The sequence below is a fragment of the Curcuma longa genome, chromosome 11 (genome assembly GCF_044706935.1).
Source record: "Curcuma longa cultivar G26 ecotype Majalengka, Jawa Barat chromosome 11, ITB_CL_G26_1.1, whole genome shotgun sequence".
In the NCBI taxonomy this organism is placed as follows: domain Eukaryota; kingdom Viridiplantae; phylum Streptophyta; class Magnoliopsida; order Zingiberales; family Zingiberaceae; genus Curcuma; species Curcuma longa.
In genome coordinates this window covers 23,989,492-24,012,683 of record NC_133871.1, presented here as the reverse complement: position 1 = coordinate 24,012,683, position 23,192 = coordinate 23,989,492, and the positions used below count along the sequence as shown (strand labels likewise).

Sequence of the window (23,192 nt, the reverse complement as noted above, 5' to 3'; positions counted from 1 at the left end):
TGACTAGGAATAGAAGAACAGAAGAGCAAAAGGGAAGAACATGAACAACTGCATTGTGAAGCAACAAAGTAGAATTGACAGTTTTCAGATTTTACCAGCCCAAAAAGGAGGAACACCACTGAGAAAGATATACAAAATCACACCACATCGTCAGCTCTCTCGTCGAGCCACGAGATCGGCAGCGATGGGGCGGCGACGGGGGGCGACTGTTGGAATTAATGCACTTATTGAGAATATAAGAATGGCAATTCTCGAGAGACATAAATGCTTTGATAGTTCTCAAGAGATTGGGTGCAGTATCTTAGAAGATTGGTCAAATATGACTATTTACGAGGTGTTGGAAATTAATTGCTTTTATGATTTAATCAATGTAATGAAGTCATGAGAGTGTATATATAACTCTCATTTTGATAGTAAAGATATATCGAGCTCTGCTATTGCAACTCAGTTCTCCAATTAAGTCTGTCATTTTTCTTCTTCTTATTATTCAAATACAGATTGTTCTAACAGCGACGAGAGGGAGAGGCGAGCAGATGGCGTAGCGGCGAGCAGAGGGAGAAGAGAGCAGAGGGCAGCGGCGGCCAGGCGGAGAAGGGAGCGCGGCGATCAGAGGAGAATAGAGCAGAGGGAGAATTGAGAAGGTCATGCTACGGTTCAAGTTATATTTTCTCTATCAATTTCTGTAAATAAATCATGAATCAAACCCTAATTTGAAAATTAAAAAATATTCAAAAATTATTTATAGTGAAAAATAAATTCAGAGTTGCAAATGAAGTATTAAACGATGTCGAATAGACCCTAATTGGACCGGCTGCTTCTTTTAAACGTGGAGCTGCTGAACCGGTCGAAATTCCTGATTTGTGACTGAACCGGGCCACCCTTTAACGCCAGCTGCTGAACCGGCGAGAAGAGATTGAACCGGTGGCTTGATTTCCTCTGAACTGGCCGAACTAGGATTTGGAAATGGATTTTGATTTGGTTTAATGGGAATGGACTTGGGTTTTGGGCTGGATAAGGTGAAGTGGACTTAATCAATTAGGATTTGATTTAAATTAAATGAGATTTGAACCCCTGGTTGAACCTAGGGATGGCAACGGGTTCGAGGGTTTACGGAGAAGCCTTCTCTATCCCCATCCCCGAAACTCAAACCCATATACCATCCCCGTCCCCATCCCCGTCGGGTATCATAATTTAAATACTATCCCCGTCCCCATCGGATTTCGGATATTCAGTGGGTTTCGGGGATCCCCGTGGGTTTCGGGGATCCCCACGGATTTCGGGGATGGTTTTCCCCACGGGTATTTCCATGGGTATCCGATCCCCATCCTCATCCCCATACTCATCTTATTTTTTTAAATATTAATTTAAATAAATAAATAAATATATATATATATATTATAAATTCTTACCAAATAGCATTATAAAATCAAATATTAAATTCTAAAACAAAACATTATCTATAAAATAACATCCAACATTATCTCTAAAATAACAACTAATGCATCTGAACTGGATACGAGAGTTTCTTCTCATCCAGCTCCTGCTTCGGCAAAAAAGCCAAATCAAAGATAAAATAAAAAAGCAATGACTAGATTGGCAGAAGTTGACATTTAAGGCAAACAAAAGGCATTTTAAGTATTATCTCTAAAATAACAACTAATGCATCTCTACTACAGAACTGGATATGAGAGTTTCTTCTCATCCAGCTCCTGCTTCGGCAAAAAAGCCCAATCAAAGATAAAATAAAAAAGCAATGACTAAATTGGCAGAAGTTGACATTTAAGGCAAACAAAAGGCATTTTAAGTTAGGAAAGAGTCATTCATATAATGTCAGCCTAGAAGTTCAAGAAAAATGCATTCTTTTTAGATCAGAATCTTGATTGATTTTGCCTTCCCTCAAGTCATTCTTCAATTTTTCAAAATTTTGACACCATCCTTTATGCTACAAAAGAAAAAATAAAAAAAAATTAACTATAAGATTTGTCAAATTAACCACTAATTTAATAAAAAAATATAATTACCTAAATCATCCACATCATTATCTTCAAGTATAGTAGCATAATTATCCGAAACAAAAGAAGTATTTTCATTTGAAAATAACAAAGAAATTAATATTAGCAATCATAAATAACACTAAATAAAAAAGTCATAAAAGTACTATTACCTTGACCAGTAGCAGACCACAACCAGCTTTGTGCACACATTAGAGCTTCAATAGTTTTGGGATGGAGTCGACTACGATGATGGCTAATTAATCTACCACTAGCACTAAATGCTGATTCTGAAGCAACTGTAGAGATGGGAATAGCTAAAATATCTCTTGCCAAAGCTTGTAAAACAGGATATTTAACTCCATTTAATTTCCACCACATCAATATATCAAAATTCTCACATTGGGGTAAAATATCTTCCTCCAAGTAACGAACTAAATCAGTTTTCATATTGCTAGCACAAGCTTTGCGCTTCAAAAGATGTTTTTCCCAAGCTGATAACTTTGAGATATTTTCCACTGAAACATTAATTGAAGATGTAGAATGTTCATTTTCACTACATTCCATAACTCTTTCTTGATATTCTGCCACTAGTTCTTCACAAAGTTTTCTAACTCTTTGAATGTGAGACTCAAAATCATTAGGGTAAACTAGTGGAAAATAAAACTCAATCAATTCCATCTTACACCGTGGGTCCAACACAGTAGCAACACCCATCAATTGATGAATCACACCCCAATACTCATCAAACTTTTGAATCATTTTAAATGCCATGCTACTAACAATGTGATTGGAGCAATCCATCCATTCATTCAAAGCAAGCTTAATTTCACAAACTTTAGGAAAATAAAAATTTGCTGTAGGGTATTTTGTTCCAGAAAATAATTCAGTTACTCTATGAAATACCTCCAATCTCTTACAAATTTCTTTTGCATTTTCCCATTCAACTTGAGTAGGCAAGGACTTGTACTGACTCTCACGTTGAAACAAACGTGCAAATACATCCTTATACATCAAAGCAGTCTGAAGCATCAAAAAGGTAGAATTCCATCTAGTAGGACAATCCAACCCTAACTTTTTTGAATAAGTTATTTTCAATTGCTTACATGCTTCTTCAAATTTTTCTACTCTCTTAGGGGTTGCTGTCCAAAATGCCACACTATCACGCACATTCTCAATTGCACTTTTAATCACCTCTAATCCAATTCTCACAATAAGGTTTAAGATGTGTGCACAACATCGCATATGAATATGAGTACCATCATGCATTAATGTAGATAACAGTAACTTATCTTTAATCTTACCAATCAATGAATCATTGGTAGTGCAATTATCAACGGTGATGGTACACAACTTCGTGTCAATGTTCCACTCCATGAACGCATCCATCAACACTTCAGTAAGAGCATCACTTGTATGTGGACAAGGCACATAAGCAAATCTGAAATAACATTTGAAAAATATATCTAGTTAGTATTATAACAATTACATAAGAAAAAAATTATAAGTAATGCTTTTACCTCAAAATTTTACTTTGAAGAACCCAATTCTTATCAATAAAGTGCGCAGTAATAGCCATAAAACCTTTCTTTTGACTACCAGATGTCCACATATCCGTTGTAATGGATACTCTACTTTGCTCACTCTCCATTCTTTTGATAACCTCATTTCTCTCTTTCTCATAAATTTTCAAAATATCATTTTTCACCGTATTCCGACTAGGACACTTAAATAATGGTTGAATGGTAGTTGTAAATGTCCTGAAACCCACATGATCCACTATAGAAAGCGGATATTCATGTAATACAATCATCTTGGCAAGAGTCTCCCTTCCTTCTTTTTCTTCATACACACGAGAAGTCATGTCCCCTTTCGAGTTATTTAGCAAAATCTTTTGCTTTATGTCTGGTTGATTTTTACCAAGACACACCTTGAGGTGATCATGCAGATGACTAGTTCCATTTTTTGATTTCCCTCCAAGTTGTTTCTTGCAATATCTGCATTGAGCTTTAGTCTCATTATTGACCAAACACTTGTCAAAATGATTCCACACTACACTCTTTTGCCTTTTATTAGGATATTGTGGAACAGAATTGGATACTTCAATTGTTGCTGGTTGATTGTTTGAAGAAACATCCAATGTCGGTGTGGATGCTACTTGTTGAATTGGTGGTGATGAATCTGATGATACTAATGGTTGAACGCGTGGTGATGACGGTTGAATTGGTGGCTGTTCTTGCGGATCCATTTTACTGCACAAAATTTATAAAGAAAAAGAAAATATTAAAGTGTGAAGAGTACAAGTATCAAAGATTACTGCACAAAATTGGTGGCTATTGTTGGTCTAATATAAACTATATATTCTGCCTTGCGCAAGAGAGATTATGTTGGTAGTTAGCTTTGTATGTCAGCAAATGATGTCACAACATTTTTCAGTGATGAGATTTGTTCCATATATGCATTTGTAACAATCTCTATTAGTTGTTTTAGGTGATGCCTTCTAATGAAAGATTGAGTCATTGAACAGAATGCCAATGCACATTTGGATGATAAAAGCTGTAGCTTCAAACTTCGACTTCAATTCATGATATTTCTCATCTATTAACAGAAAAGGGTCATTATTGCAACCATGTTTACAAGTATGGGACTAGATCATGGTTTCTTTATCGTTCATCCTCTCCAACTAAAATAAGTTTTTTGTTACTAGAAATGCTAAATTAAAGTCGGTTGCATAAATTACAATAACATACAGTTACAGTGTATCTGATGGAGTTCCATTAACTGCCATTAACATAAGTATTCCTTTATAGTAATGGAAATTAGGAAAGGAGCTAAGAGGTAGGGATATGAAATGAACAAGAAAGAAAGAGAGATCTTTCATTTTGTAGATGTTTTCTTGAAGAGAAGAAATTAAAAAAGGAAAAAGTGTTCAAGGACAGAGGGATCAGAGGAAGTACCAATTCCAACGGAGAAGGATCGCACTGAGGAGGCAGACCGCGTACGAGACCTTCTTCCTTGCGCTCGCCTTCCTTCCTCCTCTTAATCTTCTTGCTGCTGCAGCTGCCGGCGCGCTTGAGTTGGAGTTCGGCCGATTGTTGCCCCCGCCGCAGCACTTCAGCAGCCTGGTTACGAGACGTCAACGGGAGAAGGATGAGTGGTGGTCTGGTGGAAGCTTATGGGAGAAGGAAGGATCAAGGAAGGAAGAGTAGAATACGAAAAGACGTTACGGGAGAAGGAAAGATCAAGAAGGAAGAATAGAATACGAAAAGACATTAGGGATGACATATTTAAAAATATATTTAAAGATATTAGTTTCATTATATATTTTATATAAATATATATATATATATATAAATAATTTTATTAAAACATATTTTATTATACATAAATATATAATATTTTTCAAATATATATATATATATATATATAATAATAATAATAAATAACATGACATATTTAAAAAGTATTATTTAAAATTTATTAACTTTTTATTAATTAAAAAAATGAAGTATTATTTATTTTAGAAATAATGAAACTATAGTATTTAAACAAGTAATTATCAATATGATTTATTTTTTTTCATTTGATATAAGGATATAATCAAATTAATGAATCTCAAATGAAATTATTGATGTAGAAATCATTAAACTAACTTGTTTTTTTTTCATTTGATATAAGAATGTAACAAAATTAATGGATCTTAATGAATGAAATTGATGTAGAAATCATTTCCCTTATTTAACATAAATAAATGAATCCTATTGAAAATAAATTCAATCGAAATAAACTTTGATAAGAAATAAACCTTGTAAGAAGTACGAATTTATCAGCAAAGTTAAGATTAAGATAACTAAAAGATCAATATAACTAAAAAAATATAACTCTTTTTAATTGTATTTGCTTGAAAATAAGTCAATAGAACTCAAATAAAAGTCAAAATATATTCTATTATATATATATATATATATATATATATATATATTATAATATTTAAAATATTTTATTAATTTATATATTATATATAAGGACTTAAACATTATTTATAAAAGATGCATGACTTTTTATTAATTAACATAATTTATAAAAAAATGACTTTTTATTAATTAAAATAAAACAAATATTATTTATTTTATGAATAATAAACCTATAATATTCAAATAATTAAAAATTATTAAAATTAGTGTTTATATTTTGTAGATAAGACTATTCAATTAAAAATTATTAAATTAGAAAAAAATGTACATACTTTTAATTTACTATTATTTAAATTATTATTTTTTTAAAATTATATAAGAATGTGATCAAATTGATAAATATCAATGATTGAGATAATTGATGTAGAAATATTTCTTTTATTCATCTTTAATAGCAAATAGAAGTACAAAAGAAATAATTTGAGGTAAAAAGCTTACTAGAGTTTAGATCAAGTATAAAGATAAGTGAAAATATTTTGTTGAAAATTAAGACTTAAGATTAACCTCCAGAACCAAAATATTTCCAATTTCCAAATGTATTTATATATATATATAATATGTTATAATTAATGTTATAAAATATAATGTGTTATAAAAAATTTATTATGTATAGAAATAAATAGAATATGTTTATATATATAAGATTAAATATTCAAAAGTATTTCAAATGTTTGTAATAGTCTAGGTGGTAAAATCTCTTTCTCTTAAACAAAAGGTTAGGAGTTCAAACCCCATCATTCATTAGATTTTTATATAAATTTTGAACTTTTTAAAGATAAGTGAAAATATTTTGTTGAAAATTAAGACTTTTAACCTCCAGAACTAAAATGTTTTCAATTTTCAAATGTATTTATATATATATATAATATGTTATAATTATATATATATAATTAATGGTGTTATAAAAATTTATTATGTATAAAAATAAATAGAATAGGTTTATATATATAAGATTAAATATTTAAAAGTATTTCAAATGTTTGTAATAGTCTAGGTGGTAAAATATTTCTTTATTAAACAAAAGGTTAGGAGTTCAAACTCTCATTCATTAGATTTTTATATAAATTTTGAATTTTTAGCGGGTCTCCGACGGAGCCCCGATAAGTTCGGGGGACGGGATCGGGTTCGGGGATGGGGACGGGGAATATTTGGAATACCATCCCCGACCCATCCCCGCTTTCCGAGATTCGGGGATTCCCCATCCCCCATCCCCATCCCCGCTTTCTCGGATTTGGGGATTCCCCGATCAAAATGGGTTCGGGGAACGATTTTCCCATCGGGTCCGGGTCTAATTGCCATCCTTACTTGAACCCATTACTCTTATATAAGAACACGCTAGGTTTAGACTACGCCGCCGCCGTGATGGATCCAGAAAAAATACGCCTCGTAAACAAGGCCGCTGATGCCTCAGAGGCCTTTAAGGCCGCAGCTGCCGAGGCGAAGATCGCCACTTCCAAGTTGGCGGCCGCCATTGCCGATTTGAAGGCCGCCGTGGATGAAGTCTCAGCAGCTATCCCGCCGATCCCGCCGGAGGGTGGCTCTGCTAGGGCCGCAGCAATCGCCCAGGGCCAGGAGGGTGACCATGCCAGGAAGCGTAAGCGTACTGAATAATGATAACTGATGAACTTTGCTTGTTTGTTGGGTGCGGAAGCATAGATGAGAAGAAATGGATTAAAATTTTAGACCTGTCATTCAAGATTTCTCACAAACTTCGTCTTTTCTTTTGCCATTTTATATTTTTATTTCAGAACTTTTTCATCTTATGTTAGTGTTGTTGTTTTTGCCATGGATTAAAATTTTATTCCGAAACTCTGGAAATGAACTTTCTATATACTTCATCAGGTTGAGTTTTCTTAGATGGAAAAATAAGAACAAAAATAACCCCAAAAAAATGTACATTAGCTATTCATGTTATTTCTTTAAATTCAGCTGCTTAAGTTCGAGATAGACAAAAAAAGTTCAAAGTAAATATGTTGTTTGGTGGTCAATGCACTTGTTTTGGGTTAGCCTTTATTAAGATTTTAACTCGGAATGAGTTTTAAATCTTGGCTGATGATTAAGAGCTAATTAGAATGAGGAGTTTGAAAAAAAATTCTAACTGATACAATCAAGTTGGAGAGCATGTAAGAAATGTAGCATGCTTGTTTGCTTACTCAAATGAGCTTGATCTTGTACCACACCATTTTTTTTAACTATGGCCGATACATCACAGTGGAGAAGGGAATACTGCTTCACTGTTAACATATGAACTTTTTGCAGTAAAAAGTAAGTCTAGTTTCGAGGCAGAAGCTAGCAAAATCAAAATGAAGAATGTCAAAATGTAATTATGGGCAAAAACAAAAAAAAAAGATATTTATTTAACTGTTATAATGTTATAATAATTATTATAATATTTTTAAGTGATAGAAGTACTTTGTATGTAATATTTTTAATTAATTTTGATAAAAGAATTTTACTCAATTAATAATTACTAAAAATCTCCTACCCACCTCGTCATTTGTAAAGGAAAAAAAAAAGAAAATCAAACATTTGGAGGGTCAAAATAAACTTGTCCTAAAAATATCTTGCTGTTGTCTGACGTCTCTTGTCTCTATCACTGAGACTTCAATCTTATGCGCTTCTTTATCCATTTATTCGCCACCATTTCCATATCCGCAACCCGCTCCAAAACCCTTCTCCCAGTATCCGCCGGTCTCCGCCTCCTCTCGTCCGCCGTCTCCGCCATTTCGATCCAGCTGCCGATGGCCACCTCCGAGGAATCCCTCCGGCTCGCTTTGACCGAGAAGCAGGCCGCCGTCGACGCACAGGCCGACGCCGTCCGGAACCTCAAGGTCCGATCCGGCGCCCCGCAAGCGGAGATCGAAGCTGCCGTTGAGGCCCTCAACAACCTGAAAGTCGAGGCAGCTGCCGCCGCCAGGCGCCTCCAGGCGGCCCTCTCCGGCAACGGTGGCAGTGCCGCTGGGAGCAGGGAAGCCTTCCGACAGGCCGTCGTCAATACTCTCGAGAGGAGGCTTTTCTACATCCCGTCTTTCAAAATTTACCGTGGCGTCGCTGGGCTTTACGACTACGGTCCGCCCGGGTGCGCCGTGAAGTCCAACGTCCTTGCGTTTTGGCGTCAGGTAAGACCAATTCCTTGATCTCTACTACTAGATCGGCGTACTGATGGTGAAATTGAGCATAAATTTTTCCCTAACGACTTCAAACAGAAGATCTAACGATACTTCCCTTAAAAAAATGATGACTTTGGGGAAAACAAAATTGAAGATTTGATATTTGCTTTTTCAATACTAAGGTTTCTAACACTCTTTAGCGTATAGCAAGCTTTTTAATTCTAACACTTTTTAATGATAGTTAAAGCATTGACGATGGTACCTTTTTTAATTTGGTTCTCCAAATTGTTTTCTTTTTAGTTCCTAGATGACTATTTTCAGTGTGCTGAATTTGTTGATTCTTTGCTTTAGCATTTTGTCCTGGAGGAGAATATGTTGGAGGTGGATTGTCCCTGCGTCACTCCTGAGATTGTTCTCAAGGCCTCTGGACATGTGGATAAATTCACTGATCTGATGGTTAAAGATGAGAAGACAGGGATGTGTTACCGTGCTGACCACTTGCTCAAGGACTTCTGTAAGGAGAAGCTGGAGAAGGACCTGACCTTATCCTCAGAGAAGGCTGCAGAGTTCAAACATGTCATCGCTGTGTTGAATGATCTTTCTGCCGAGCAATTGGGAGCAAAACTAAAAGAGTATTAGATCACAGCTCCTGATACCAAAAATCCACTTTCTGATCCTTATCCATTCAATCTTATGTTCCAGACGTCCATTGCGCCATCAGGCCTCAGCCCCGGGTGAGATAGCATGCAATAAACTTAATTTTGTCAATTCAAAGGTTCTATACTATTTTCCCATTTGTAAAATATGCTCTTCCTTTGTGGATGCTGTGGTTGTAGATTCATGAGGCCAGAAACTGCACAGGGGATCTTTGTAAAGTTCAAAGACTTGTACTATTACAATGGGAACAAACTTCCATTTGCAGCAGCTCAGATTGGTCAGGCATTTAGAAATGAGGTGTTGTTCCACCTATTAGAACCTTTTACTTCATCTTAGGTTTGACATTAAGCTTGGAATATTTGAAGGTTTTCTATTTATTGTTAAAGCATGAACTTGTGTCTTTGTTCAATATAATATTTAGCTATCTATGTTGATCAGATTTCACCTCGCCAAGGTCTTCTAAGAGTTCGTGAATTCACTCTAGCTGAGATTGAGCATTTTGTGGATCCTGATGACAAATCTCACCCTAAATTTGGTGACGTTGCTGAGCTTGAGTTTTTGATGTTCCCAAGGGTGGAGCAACTTGCAGGAAAATCAGCAAGTCCAATGATTCTTGGCAAAGCAGTCTCAAAGGTTTGTATTCTAGCTACTTTTCAATCTCTTTTCTTTCTGAAAATTTTATCATTCATATTCAAATATCATTTGCATAGGGAATTATCAATAATGAAACACTAGGCTACTTCATCGGGAGAGTGTATCTCTTTTTGACACACCTTGGAATAGACAAAGATCGATTGCGCTTCAGGCAGCACCTTCCAAATGAAATGGCACACTATGCTGCAGACTGTTGGGATGCAGAGATAGAGTGCTCATATGGCTGGATTGAATGTGTTGGAATTGCTGATAGATCTGCTTATGATTTACGGGCTCATTGAGTGAGTTATTGTACCTTATCAACTTGTGGTTCCTTTTCCATATTGTAGTTATTGAGTTTGAAATCTTATGATTTTTTAGAACATTACTTGTTTTAAGGCAATGCGTTCATAGATATAAAGACATATCAAAAGGTGAAATGAAAAATATGATAATTTATATATAGGACTTATTCCCAAACCCTTGTTTACTTTTTTATTTGGTTAGAGTGATGAGGCAAATAAATTCACCATGAACAAATTTGACATTTTTTTATTGTTTACTCAAGGGTTAGCATGTAATACTAGAATTTCATGTATCAATAGGAAAAAAGTGGCGTTCCACTGGTTGCTCATGAGAAATTTTCAGAAGCAAGAGAAGTTGAGGTAAGCTTCTCTCCTACTTTATCTCTATTTTCTGTGTTTGCCTTGAAATCAATTCGAACTTCAGGTAGTTTATAGATGTTCCTTATTTAGAATTTAGATTTTTGGGATGAACTATATTCCATAGATGATGCTGCCTCTTCAGCTTCAACATCTGAAATAAATAAGTACAATTCTTAATGATTGTATTTCAGAAATTAGTTATTGTGCCATCAAAAAAAGAACTTGGTCTTGAGTTCAAGGGCAATCAAAAGATGGTTGTTGAAGCACTGGAGGTGAGTGTTAAATTTGTGAACGATCCAATCATCAACTAGTTATTATGGCATAGAGTTATTTTATTTATTTCTTTCCAAATCTCCCCATGCACAGGCTATGAATGAAAAGGAAGCTATGGACATGAAAACGACTTTGGAATCGAAAGGTGAAGTGGATTTCCATGTCTGTACTCTGGGGAAAACTGTCTCCATTAAGAAAAACATGGTTTCAATTAGTTTGGAGAAGAAGAAGGAACATCAAAGGGTTTTTACACCATCTGTCATCGAGCCATCTTTTGGTATTGGACGGATTATATACTGCCTTTTCGAACATTCTTTCTACACAAGACCAAGCAAAGCAGAGGATGAGCAACTGAATGTTTTCAGTTTTCCTCCGCTTGTAGCCAAAGTCCATTGCAAAATCACTAACAGCGGCTGGGATATCGCATATTATGGACACAACAGGTAATTAGTTATATAATTGAAATTTCCAGAGGCATTCATGAAGCTGGAGGTTCTATTCTGATAATATTTGGTCCATGAATGAACATAACATATTTCATTTTTGTTTTGTTTTTCATGATGGGGATCTGCAGGTACCTCAATAGGCAAGCGATATGCGAGGACAGATGAGATTGGTGTGCCCTTTGCCATTACTGTTGATTCGACCACCAGCGTTACCATCCGAGAGCGAGATAGTAAGCAGCAGATTCGTGTAAGCATCGACGAGGCTGCTTTAGTTATGAAAGAGATAATAGATGGACAAAGCACATGGGGCGACATGGTGTGGAGATACCCAACCCATTCAGCTACACATGCTGAAGACGAATAGATAGAATAGGAAGATCAAGTGCACAGGTGATTTGCCGTGCTAAATCACTGTCTTTTATTACTCTAATCAAACACATGATGACATGCAAGATTTCCACCATTTCCAACTTCCATTTGCTTGAGTTTCTATTCGACTTTCGCACATTGACTATGCTGTTAGCTTTAGAGAAAACCAGTTAACAAACCAGATTATGATCGAGGCGATACTTGGGAATAAATGAAGGATTCATCGTGCCATGCAGCATCGCATGGATACGTGTAATAAACATAGATTTTGCACATTGTTCAACGAAGGATATGAAAAAAAAGCAGACAAACGATATGTTTCAATATATTGGAAATAGGGTTTACGATTATGAACACTATAGAAACAATGTAATTGTTCTTTCTGTGATATATTGTCATTCATCTTAAAAATACAATGCATCCATTCAACAACAGGGCTACTGCACTTCACGTGACACATTGCTAATTCCTCAGAGCAACTGATCTTGCACCAGACTGAAAAGATAATTTGAAGGCTTGTTGTTTATACAGAGGAGTCTTTCGATCACAAACATATTGATAATGGATTACTGCTTGTTTGTTGATATCTTGTCAAGTAACAAGTGTGCCGCAATCTCTCCACTGAAGCTCTTCGTCATGGGCTCTCACAGAATTGCATCTCCTGATATATATATGGCCAATATCACAAAATTTATGAGATAGTGAATTGCGTAGCATCCAACATTCTTTGTTCAATTTATAAGTGTTGTTTACCAGGTAACATATACTACAGAAAAACAGAAAAGGAAAGGATTCAAGCATAAGAATGATGAATGTAAACCTACCTGCTTCCCTCTGAGAATCAAATAATGCACTGTGAGCTATTTGAATCTAATATATAAAATAGATTAAATCTACAAAGTATGCTATTTGAATCACATATAAAATAGATACATGCTATTAGTAATCGTTGTCTCGACAAAATCCACAATGTAGCAAACTATCATAAATAATACAAAGCAATTATCATTATGCATCTACATTGTTTACTAGTAAGTTGATAAGTTAGCAGAAAGTGAACATGATGCACACCCAATTAGATCTTGAAGTGCAGTGCTCTGTGTATCAGTGTTATCCCATGCCATTCCGTGTTTACAAGAGTCCAACGAGCATAAGACTCAAAATTGACGGTGAACTTCTACAAGTTGTGTTCAAATATCACATATACTGCACTGATCAGTCAATTTAGTCAGCTGTTTCAATCAAGCAACTAATCAAAACATTGCTGGTTCTATTTTTAGTCTTCTGATCATTATTTCTCCCTCTGAATCTCTCAAGAGATTAAAGAAAGTATAGTGATGGAAAGGATAAAAGGAATTGAGAAGATCCAATGGATTTTTGTGTAGTTAAGCATCAAGCACAATAATACATAATTTTGCATAAAACAATCTAATAAGTTTTTTAAAAAAATTGATTGGTAAGAGCTAAGGATACAGGTGTATGAAGGCATGAAGTTCCAAGTGTGAAAGTAAACTATGAAGTCTCAAGTCATCGCATTTGCTCCACCAATATGTTATAGTGACTGGATTTTTTTAGCTGAAATAAATCGTCTAAAAGAGGGAAAGCATTAAAAATACCTTTCCGCAAACTGGACAAGTGTCACTCCTTTCCATCCATTCATATATACAGCTCAGATGAAAATGATGAGAGCAATTTGCTACAATTTTGGGGTTTTCTGGAGTATATTCTGCAATGACCAATGACAAGATAATATTTTACCGATATGTTGGTCTCTCTAATACAAAGGATGACTTAAAATTACTCTTAACTAAAAAGAATAAAAAAAAATGTGTACAAAATCATAATCATGCTTGGCAAATACAATGCAAAACTTGCAGTAACTCATGCCTTGGTGGACAAAAAACTTTTTCAGTTTGCCAAAGAGCTTAATTGTCAAACCTAATATACAATGAAATGATAGTTTTGAGATATTATGTTAGGCTGAAGAGCATGAATGCAGTTGTTGATGATAAAAAAATTTCTAGATCAAGTCCAAACTAAAAAATAAAATTGCACTGATCAGACTGAAAGCATAATCAAATCAAAAGATGTTTTTCACCTTTATCGATTAACTAAAGGTAATATGTAAAAAAGAAAGTTGTATTTTTGAACATAAGAATAGCACTTCAAAATGTTTTGTATGGCTTTTGCATATGCTGAGTGTAGGCATCTATAGTCACCTTCCAGGCATGTAGGGCACACGTCTTCATCTTCCGAGGAGATAACAAAACCCGTACCACATGCTTTTGCAGATTGGTTTTTCTCTGATTCACTCTGGGTATGTATACACTCTTCATCAGATTCTACAATATTTCTCTTTTTGATACTAGCCATGGTTTCAAATGTGGAACTGCTACCATTTCTTCTAAGAATGTGTAAATTTTCTTGAATGTGGCTCATAGACTTCTCACGCCTAGAGACCAATCCCTCACGCTGCGAGCGAGAATATCTAGCATCTGTTTCATAAGGTGGTGGTCTGGGAACATGGTGGTGAGCCTCAGACAGTGAGTTGTCAGAAGCACTCCTCGATACTGATGTTGTTGATGAAGTTATTGTCTGAATTTGGGTAGGGGTTGTACGGCCATCAAGTCTTTGAAATGTTGCACCATACTACAAAAAGTATTTTCAAACTCCCATAAATACCAAATCAAACAGAAGAATTGGTTGAAGATATGAGACAAGTTGACAATAAAAAGCCATCAAAAGAAACTAGATCTCTGTTACCTAGCAATTTCTTCCAGCTCATATAAAGAATATCTCATCATCTAGCTCAAGAAAGAATCATGGAAGGTATAAGAATCAAGATTGGTAAAAGAATCCTTTCAATCAGAGAAAGTCTAACTCAATGAGAACTTCAGGGAATTCCCAATAGAAAGAAGCCTAAGGAAAGACCTTATCAGTGATAGAAGGACTAGATCTTTTGGATTTTCTTCCTTATTTATGGTGTATAGTTCGATAGGCAAGTTCTTTGCATCTCAAAATTCAATAGTCTAATACATGTTCCTCTACAATGGCATTATAAGTTAGGAAGCAACTGCCCTCTTAAAATTAGTAACTTGAGAGTTCCAAGTGTTTCTTCTATCTCTTTTTCTGTGGTGACAGAATTTGCACTTCCCCCCTTTTCTTAATTTGCAATAGAGCTTTGCATCTTTTCTCCTCATTTTCTCAGGCACTTTGAAGAATGGAACAAAGATAGCTTCTCCTTGAAAGGAAGCATCCTATCTTAAGCGTGTATAGTATAAAATACCGTAGCAAATTAGCACATACTAGAGTATTCATTCAGAAAATTGTATTTATGTATAACAAACACAATATTTGAAATGCATAATATTACCCCATATAATAGCTGATGAAAGAAATATCTTAAGCATATGCAGTGCTGATATATGGGATTGCTTGAGTAGGCATATTCATCAAAATCCTCTGGACACGGACAGCAACAGAGTGCACCCATGAAAACAGTTCCTGGCAAACTTAGGGCAGATTACAAATATGAAGATTCAGGAATTCAAAGTTAGATTTAGTAAAAATGTAGAGCCATAACATCCTCTGGATAATGAACTTATCACTTAGGAATTTGCAAAACCAGCAAGAGGTATCTTAATCCTGTTGAATTTTACAAAGATTTTATGGGGAACAATCAATCAAACTACTTGCATCCTCCAATAGAGTGATGCAAAATGAGGTTTTAATGTTTTAATAACACCCATAAATTAATAACAATGTATATTTATCAGGCTATTTAAAAGAAACTGAATGATCTGATCTTCAAAGTGGAGTTCACTGTGCATATACTTGTAATTCATCAAAGTCCAGTTGGTCACATGTTAAGTACATGGAAAAAAAAAGAATTTACAAAGAAAAGTTCTTTAAAAAAAAAAGAAAGAAAGAAAGCAAACAGGCATCATGATACAAAAACACAGCCCATCCTACTAAAATAATTGCTTCAATACACAAAGAAGAAGCAAGAGGAAAATATAACTAACAAAGTCATAGTAAGAATTTTAATTGGATAGTCATTTTTCAGTGGAATCATGCACAAGGTTATTTATAAAATTAGTTCACAAAGAGCATTCATGAAGATATTCCCAAAAAGATCAAGTAGAAGAATGTTCAAAAAGGGAATAATAGCACATCCTATTGTCAAAACTATTTATATACAATAATATTTGTCTTTAACTTGTAGAATTAAAAGATAACATTGTTGAATTCGAAGGATCAAAATTTCAAACCACATGATCTAGTTAATCAAGACATTAATTTCACATTTTTGTTTGAAGCCAAAAATTGTCCAAGTTGTAATAAACATTTCCATAATATCATCTCCTAGAAAATCAGCTCTTTAAGTATCAGAAAAATGCTAGAAAGACAAGATTTTCCGTCTCATACAATCTTAAGGCATATGAGAGAAGGAACAAACCAAATTTAAAGAACAATAAAGCTTTTAGTTGTAACATGAACACTGAAGCAAAGTTTTTTTTCCTTGGTGAAACCTTATAAGAGTTACGGTTAGCTTCCAGCACTCCATTTCGTAACAAGTAAGAATGTAAAGCTAATCTTCCGACACTTGTAAGAGTACGACGACTTCACTGGAGAATTACGATCCTTCCAAGTTCCAATTAGTAATACAAATTGGATCGCCTAAAGATACTAACTTGAACAAGTATTTCAGCTTCTGATTCCTCACTGGAGAAAGAGGATCACAATCGGAAAACTTAAGCAGACAAGAAGCAGAAAGACAGACTCTTTTCTCCACATTACTGATTGTAAGAACTACTCGCAAAGATGCATAAATTAACTGACATCATCTGGCTTCCAAAACCCCAACACGAGAAAAGGGCGACAAAATAATTGAGAACACAGCAATCGACCGATCGAGCAAGAAAACAACTCCGGAACGAGGAATCGAACAGCGCAGAGGTGAGACCAAGATTCTTACCTCACAGAAGCAATCGATCGAGAGTATCTTTCGCCCTCGTGCGTATTGGGCGAGGCGATAATTGAAGGAAGCAGCATCGAAGGAAGCGGACCAGAAGCCGCGCCTGGTGAGGTGTCGCTGGCCGTCAATGCTGCACTAGTGTAACCATCACCGCATACGAACTGTACATGCGGCCCTCCATCGGCCGCCCGTTGGGCGTGGTCTGGAGGAGATAAGCGTGAGATCAGGAAGGTCGCATAGACACTCATATGCGTCCGTTCTTGGGGAGGCGCAAGTGTATGCGCCGCTTTCAAGAGATTTAGTTTGTTTAAAATATTTTTGTAATCTTTTTTATAAATAAAACAAATCGTAAAAGATAACTTCAATATGAGGTTTTTATTTCGACGTAAGATTATTTTAAACTATTTAAAAATAAATAATATGTTTTTTTACTAAAAACATCAAAATGTAGGTAACCTTTTAGTGCGTGGCAAAGTATAATTGACATGGTACGTCAAAGCAACAAGGACATCCCAACCAACCAGACGCCTATAGTAAGAATTGTTTGATTTCGTTAGTGGAATGGAATAAATATGGAAAATTTATTTCTACTTACAAAAATGTTATAATGAATAGTTTGCATAATGATTTAAATATTAATCTAGCTAACACAATCTGTGAGCCAGCTGGTCTATTAGTCTACTCGAGTTTAGCTGGTCAATCTTGGTGAAACCAGTCGGACGAGGCAAGCCTGAATGACCCACTCAACCTGCCTTGTCCCGATAATTCATTCATGTCAACACTCTTGACAATATGAACAATACATTTCATCCATGCAAAGTATTACCTACAAACACTTGAAACCATAGGATGACATGAGAGGCAACCTAGCTAGATTGTTTAGGTAAAAAGTTAGAATTTGTTATTCTAGCGGCCCCACAACTATCCGGGTACATTTTGATCGGCACCACCACTGAAATGGTCTCATATTTAGAAAATCCCCTAAAGGATTTTTTGGATGCACGGTTCCACTGTGTTGATAAGAAGTCTCATTGTCGAGACAACACTTCAGTCAACAAAACCTTCAATGGGGATTTATTTGTTACTAAGGGAACTCAAATCCAAAATCTCAGGCAACCCATGTCTCCATGCTTATCACTTGAGATAGATCACTTTAACTTAAACTGTCTAGATAAACTTTTTATAGTGACTGATACCATTATCGAAACAATCTCATATTCAAAAAACTCCCAAAGGATTTTTTGAATGCACGATTCAACTATGTTAATAAGAAGTCCCACTGCCGAGATAGCACTTTAGTCAATAGACCCCTCAAGGGGGGATTTATTTGTTGCTTAGGGAATTCAGATCCGAAATCTCAGATAACACATGTTTCCATGCTTACTACCTTCACATAGGTAGATTGTGTATCTTCAACTACAGGATCCAATATAGATAGGTATTCCATTATTTTTGACATACAATTAAATATTAAGAAAGCATGACAAACCTACAAAGAATTTGTAGATACATCACTATCTTTAATTAGATTTTGGTTCTGGAAAAGTTCAAATTTGTCTTCATTTGTATATATGTGTTACTTCTTATTATGTATGTAATGTAGCCACATCTCTCTCTTTTCCATAGTAAAATCTGGGCAAGTTCAAATTTAAAGTTCAAATTTTTATGGTTGTTCCTAAATAATAGGCGGATTAATTTGATACGTCCAAGTATTTTTAATTAAAATTTAACTAACTAAAATAGTTATAAATTTAATTATTTTTTAAAATAAAGAGTTGGTCGTGATTGATCCCTTATTATTAAAATAAAAATAAAAACATCTAAAATTTTATAAATAAAAAATAAATAACAATTATGTTTAAAAATAACAAGGATGGATAAATTCAAAAAACCTCGAAACTAATTATTAGTCATTATGACTTTATATAATAAGGATGGAGGAATTCAAAAAACCTCGAAACGCTATCCTAAGCGACGAGTTCATGCGCGACCCGTGCGCGACCACCCAATTTTCGTCCGCTTTCACCATCGTCCGATCACTGCTGGCCGCCGGACTTGACTCGTTGGATGCGCAGCTCGCCGGCGTGCATTCCGGCATCCGATTCCAACTGGATTGCGATCGGAATCTGACCAAAAATAGGACAGTACGATGGATTCAGCCGAATCTGGACCGAATTCCGACCGAAATCGACCAACAGACACTGTTGGTCGTGTCTGTTAGTCGATTTCGACCAGAATTCGATCGGATTCCAGCCGAATCGTGGCCTGAATCGGCCACCGCCGGACTGCCGGCTAGTGGCGATTCCAACGGGACCGGTCCGGCGGTGGTCGGACGGCGATGAACGGGCGGCGGGAAGAGGCGGAGGTCTGAGGAGAAACACTATGCAATCGCGATTTTTGTACGGCTCACGTTGATAGCGTGATCGAGCGGACGACTGGGATCGAGTCGCTCACGGACACTTAGGATAACGGCGGTCAGGATAACATTTTTATATAAGGAACATTATGTTATATATAATAATAATAATAATAATAATAATAATAATAATAGTTCAAACATCTAAATTTAATGATATTCTATATTTATGACATAAAAAATATTAATTGAATTTTTATCAATGTCTAATGCAGTTAAAAATTTTATTTATTAAAAATTATCTTAAGTCATTGCTTTTTATAATTAATTTAAAATTTTAATATTATTTTTTTAATTGGTAAGAATTAATATTTTCTTAGTAATATTTAATTGAAGGTGATAATTGATACAAGTGAAATAAAAAGAAATGAAATAGTCAAGTTACAAAATAATATTTATTTAATAATATTTCTATGAAAAAATAATTTTCTGCAAAATTAGTTTCCAAAAACTAATTCAAAGAAAAATTACATTAATTGATTTTTTTCCCTTTGTTCCTCTTTATTTCCATCTGAAAAAGTGATCATCATCTCAAAACTCTCGTTTTGCATAATTATATATATATATATATATATATACACAGGATTTAAGATTTAAATTAAAGAAAAAAAAAAATAGAAAAAGAAATAATATTTTATACGCAGCATACCATTTCTATGAAAAAATAAATTTATATGATTATATAAAATTTATTAGATTTAAAAAAAAATAAATAATTTTTATTATATTTTAATAGAATAGACTTTGTCAAAATCGTGCTTGAACTATCTATTTATAAGAGTTAGATTGAGAACCATCGAACTCCCTCAACCCTAAACAGCCGCGCCTTCTTCTCGCACATCCTCCACCGTTGTTCGTGCTCGCCTCCCTTCTCGCGCACACCCCTCCACCGCCCGTGAGCCGCCGGATCAGGCCACGCCGGGGAGCATCCCGTTCCGGCCATAACCGTTCCGGCCATGAAGCGTTCCCGTGCCCGACGAAGCATGGCCATGGAGGCCGAGTTAATTCCAGGGCTGCTGGACTGCCTCGCTCTCGAGTGCCTCCTCCGCCTCCCCTTCCACGCCATCCTCAACGCTCGGACCGTCTGCAAGCGGTGGAAGCACGAGTTCGACTCGCCGTCCTTCTACCGCATCCGCAGGGCCGCCGGCCTCGGCCCCCGCGTCGTCATGTTGCTTCTCCGGGGCAAGGTCCCGCACACCAGGGGTAAATTTCACCTAGCCCTATACGAGCCTGACACGGACGTCTGCATCATGCGGCAGCTGGCCCCCGACCGGCCCATGATGCGGCCGCTGACCCCCGACCTCGTCGACCTCGGGATGGGCTTCAGCAGTGCCGCGGTCATCGGGCGAGAGCTGCTGGTGATAGGTGGATGCGACGCGAGGGAAGACCGCTGTACTGGTGAGGTCAACTTCTACGACCTAATCTCCGGGGCCTGGCGCCCAGGCGCTCCAAACCCGGCTCCAGACCGGTATTTATACAGAAAAGTCGTGAATGGAGGGAAGATGTTATTCATCGGCGGGTATGACGATGAAAAGAAAAAGCTGCAATCGGCGCTCGTGTACGACGTGGCTACCGACATATGGCTTGAGATACCGGATTTGGGGCAGGGCACGTGGCAGGGACCTTCCATTGACGGCGGTAAGTTCTGTGATAAGTTTTGGGAAAGCAAGGAGGAATACAACACTGTGATTCGACGCTGTAGGGAGATGTTATTATTAGTCGACGAAGATGACGATCTAAGATTCTGCCTGACCGAGGGAGACAAAGAGGTAATCATATGCTTTCCTAAAGGGAAGAAGAAATCAGAGATGGTGATAAAGTTTATATTAAATGAGAAGGCTTTAAGAAATTTGAGGCAGCGGTTAGGAATACTTCCAAATGAGGTCGGCCAATATATTGAATCCTTTTATAGCGGTACATTATGAAAATAAAATTAAATTAAGTGAATTTGATAAGATACTAGGTAGTAGATATTAGACATATTTTTTCTTTTCATTTGGAACATTGAAATCCTTTTTGTTTATTACATTAAATTTGTGGCTCTATGTCTCCCTCTGTGTTTGAGATACTACTACATCTCTATGAAGTCTAGCACTCCATCGTTTACATCATTTACAATATTTACAATTGGCCAAGGAGCACTAATCTTTTTGTTCAAAATGATTTTAGATCATCAAATTGGACGGACTCAATGTAAGTCTACCTTGCATGTATGATTTATTTGTTCTTATGTTGATGTATGGCTCATTTGTTGAACACTTTATATCATTGAGTAACTATAGTAACTATGCACATTCAAGGTAACTCCATCAATAAACATAACATGAAATCATATTTAAAGATTTCGACTACTTCAAAATTAAGATGAAACCTTCAATTGGGTTATAAATTGCTGAAAGAATATCATCTAGCTGCTGCCTGTTATTCTTTTTATTTTTTTTTTACGACTGAAATAAATAAACATGTTTGAAAGTTTAGAAGATTCTTTTGTGGAAATAGGTCTGCTAGTACTTTTTATGACTTTCATGCAGTTTCAAAGTATTTACCGTTTACCATATCTTTCAATGGCGGGAAATCAGTGGATGTCCAATTGATCTCAGCGGCATACGTTTATATTTCTCCAATTGATCTTTTTGTTTATCCCGTTTTCATGACGGGTAATTATTTTTCATATGTAGGTTGATGTCAACTATTAATCTAGGTTGCAGTTCATCTTCCGATTTTGAATATCATACATTACCTCATCCTTATTTTTCCCTGTTGCTTGGGGATTTTACAGAAGCAGCGATATGATGAGGGACCTGACGACGCTGATTTCCTTGAGAAGCAGAATGCCTTCTCTCCCTGTAGAGTTCGTCGAAGAGAAAGAACTTGAATAAGAGAATAACAAAATCAGCATACCAGTTTAATCTCGACACTTTGTATAAATCAGCATACCACTTCAATCCGTCCGGAGGTGGCCCCACCCCAGGAGGACTCACATGAGTCCCGGCCTGGCGAAGCGCCACTACATAACCCCGCGGAAGAAGTTGAAGATAATCCTTTCTCAAAAGAGGTCCTGGAACAAGAGCTGCCTCCGCATTTCAAGCAGTTACAAATCGATGAGTAGATTAGAGCCACAGATACAGAGGACTATATGTGTCATTTTGAAAATGTTTCCTTGCTGCACTGGTACATTGACAGAGTCAAATATCAGATTTTTTTTGAACACCTTATTAGGCTCCGCCGGAGATGATTCAAACGACTCCCCATCTCTTCTATTAATTCTTTTAAAGATTTCAAAGCCGTTTTCCTACATCACTTTGTCAGCAGCAAAAAAATATCCCTCAATTTGTTTACCCTAAAACAATTGTAACACCCGTATTATTTTTCCTATATTTTTAAGATTTTTAATTAGATTTAAAATTTCAATAAAGGTCCTTTAGTTAAATGATAGAAGGGAGTTTGATAAAATAAAATAGGTAAAAAGATTCGTCTTTATTAGCAAAGACGAATCCAACAAAATTGGTTTGGATCAAATCGGAAGTCGTTTGATGGCCGAACCAAGCGAACCAAAATTTAATCCAGTTCGATTTAGTAATTTGAATTGGTTTAATTGGGTTTAGCCGGTGGTTTAGATTTAATCAGGTTAGGAGTACTGTGCACTCCTCAAAATAATTAAACGTCCGCATTGTTTCTCC

General features: G+C 35.9%; 3 protein-coding genes and 1 pseudogene across 8 annotated transcripts; 2 read left to right on the top strand and 2 right to left on the bottom strand.

Moving 5' to 3' along the window:
* Positions 1-137: 137 nt before the first annotated feature.
* On the bottom strand, positions 138-4,239 carry LOC141837403 (zinc finger BED domain-containing protein RICESLEEPER 2-like). The gene is made up of 5 exons (XM_074724814.1): positions 3,512-4,239; positions 3,296-3,432; positions 3,120-3,187; positions 2,898-3,014; positions 138-206 (listed from the first exon to the last, which is right to left on the bottom strand). The coding sequence occupies exons 1-5, from the start codon at positions 4,237-4,239 to the stop codon at positions 138-140; spliced, it is 1,119 nt and encodes a 372-aa protein (XP_074580915.1).
* A 4,323-nt stretch (positions 4,240-8,562) lies between these two features.
* LOC141840892 (glycine--tRNA ligase, mitochondrial 1-like) lies at positions 8,563-12,342 on the top strand (annotated as a pseudogene).
* A 102-nt stretch (positions 12,343-12,444) lies between these two features.
* On the bottom strand, positions 12,445-17,209 carry LOC141836961 (E3 ubiquitin-protein ligase At3g02290-like). 4 transcript variants are annotated; one of them, XM_074724449.1, is made up of 5 exons: positions 17,097-17,209; positions 15,492-15,622; positions 14,338-14,767; positions 13,735-13,844; positions 12,445-12,779 (listed from the first exon to the last, which is right to left on the bottom strand). In XM_074724449.1, the coding sequence occupies exons 2-5, from the start codon at positions 15,609-15,611 to the stop codon at positions 12,753-12,755; spliced, it is 687 nt and encodes a 228-aa protein (XP_074580550.1). In that variant the 5' UTR covers positions 15,612-15,622; positions 17,097-17,209; the 3' UTR covers positions 12,445-12,752. The 4 variants fall into 4 exon arrangements, with proteins under 4 accessions (XP_074580550.1, XP_074580548.1, XP_074580549.1 ...); XM_074724447.1 differs by having other exon boundaries at positions 15,492-15,630; positions 17,097-17,202; XM_074724448.1 differs by having other exon boundaries at positions 14,395-14,767; positions 15,492-15,630; positions 17,097-17,202.
* A 3,119-nt stretch (positions 17,210-20,328) lies between these two features.
* LOC141840985 (F-box/kelch-repeat protein At1g15670-like) lies at positions 20,329-22,727 on the top strand. Of its 3 annotated transcripts, none has more exons than XR_012602769.1 (2): positions 20,329-22,169; positions 22,292-22,727. XR_012602769.1 is itself a non-coding variant. In XM_074729102.1 (2 exons), exons 1-2 carry the CDS (start codon positions 20,469-20,471, stop codon positions 22,385-22,387), a joined length of 909 nt encoding a protein of 302 aa, XP_074585203.1. In that variant the 5' UTR covers positions 20,329-20,468; the 3' UTR covers positions 22,388-22,727. The 3 variants fall into 3 exon arrangements, 2 of the variants coding, with proteins under 2 accessions (XP_074585203.1, XP_074585202.1); XM_074729102.1 differs by having other exon boundaries at positions 20,329-21,281; XM_074729101.1 differs by having other exon boundaries at positions 20,329-21,395.
* Positions 22,728-23,192: the final 465 nt, after the last annotated feature.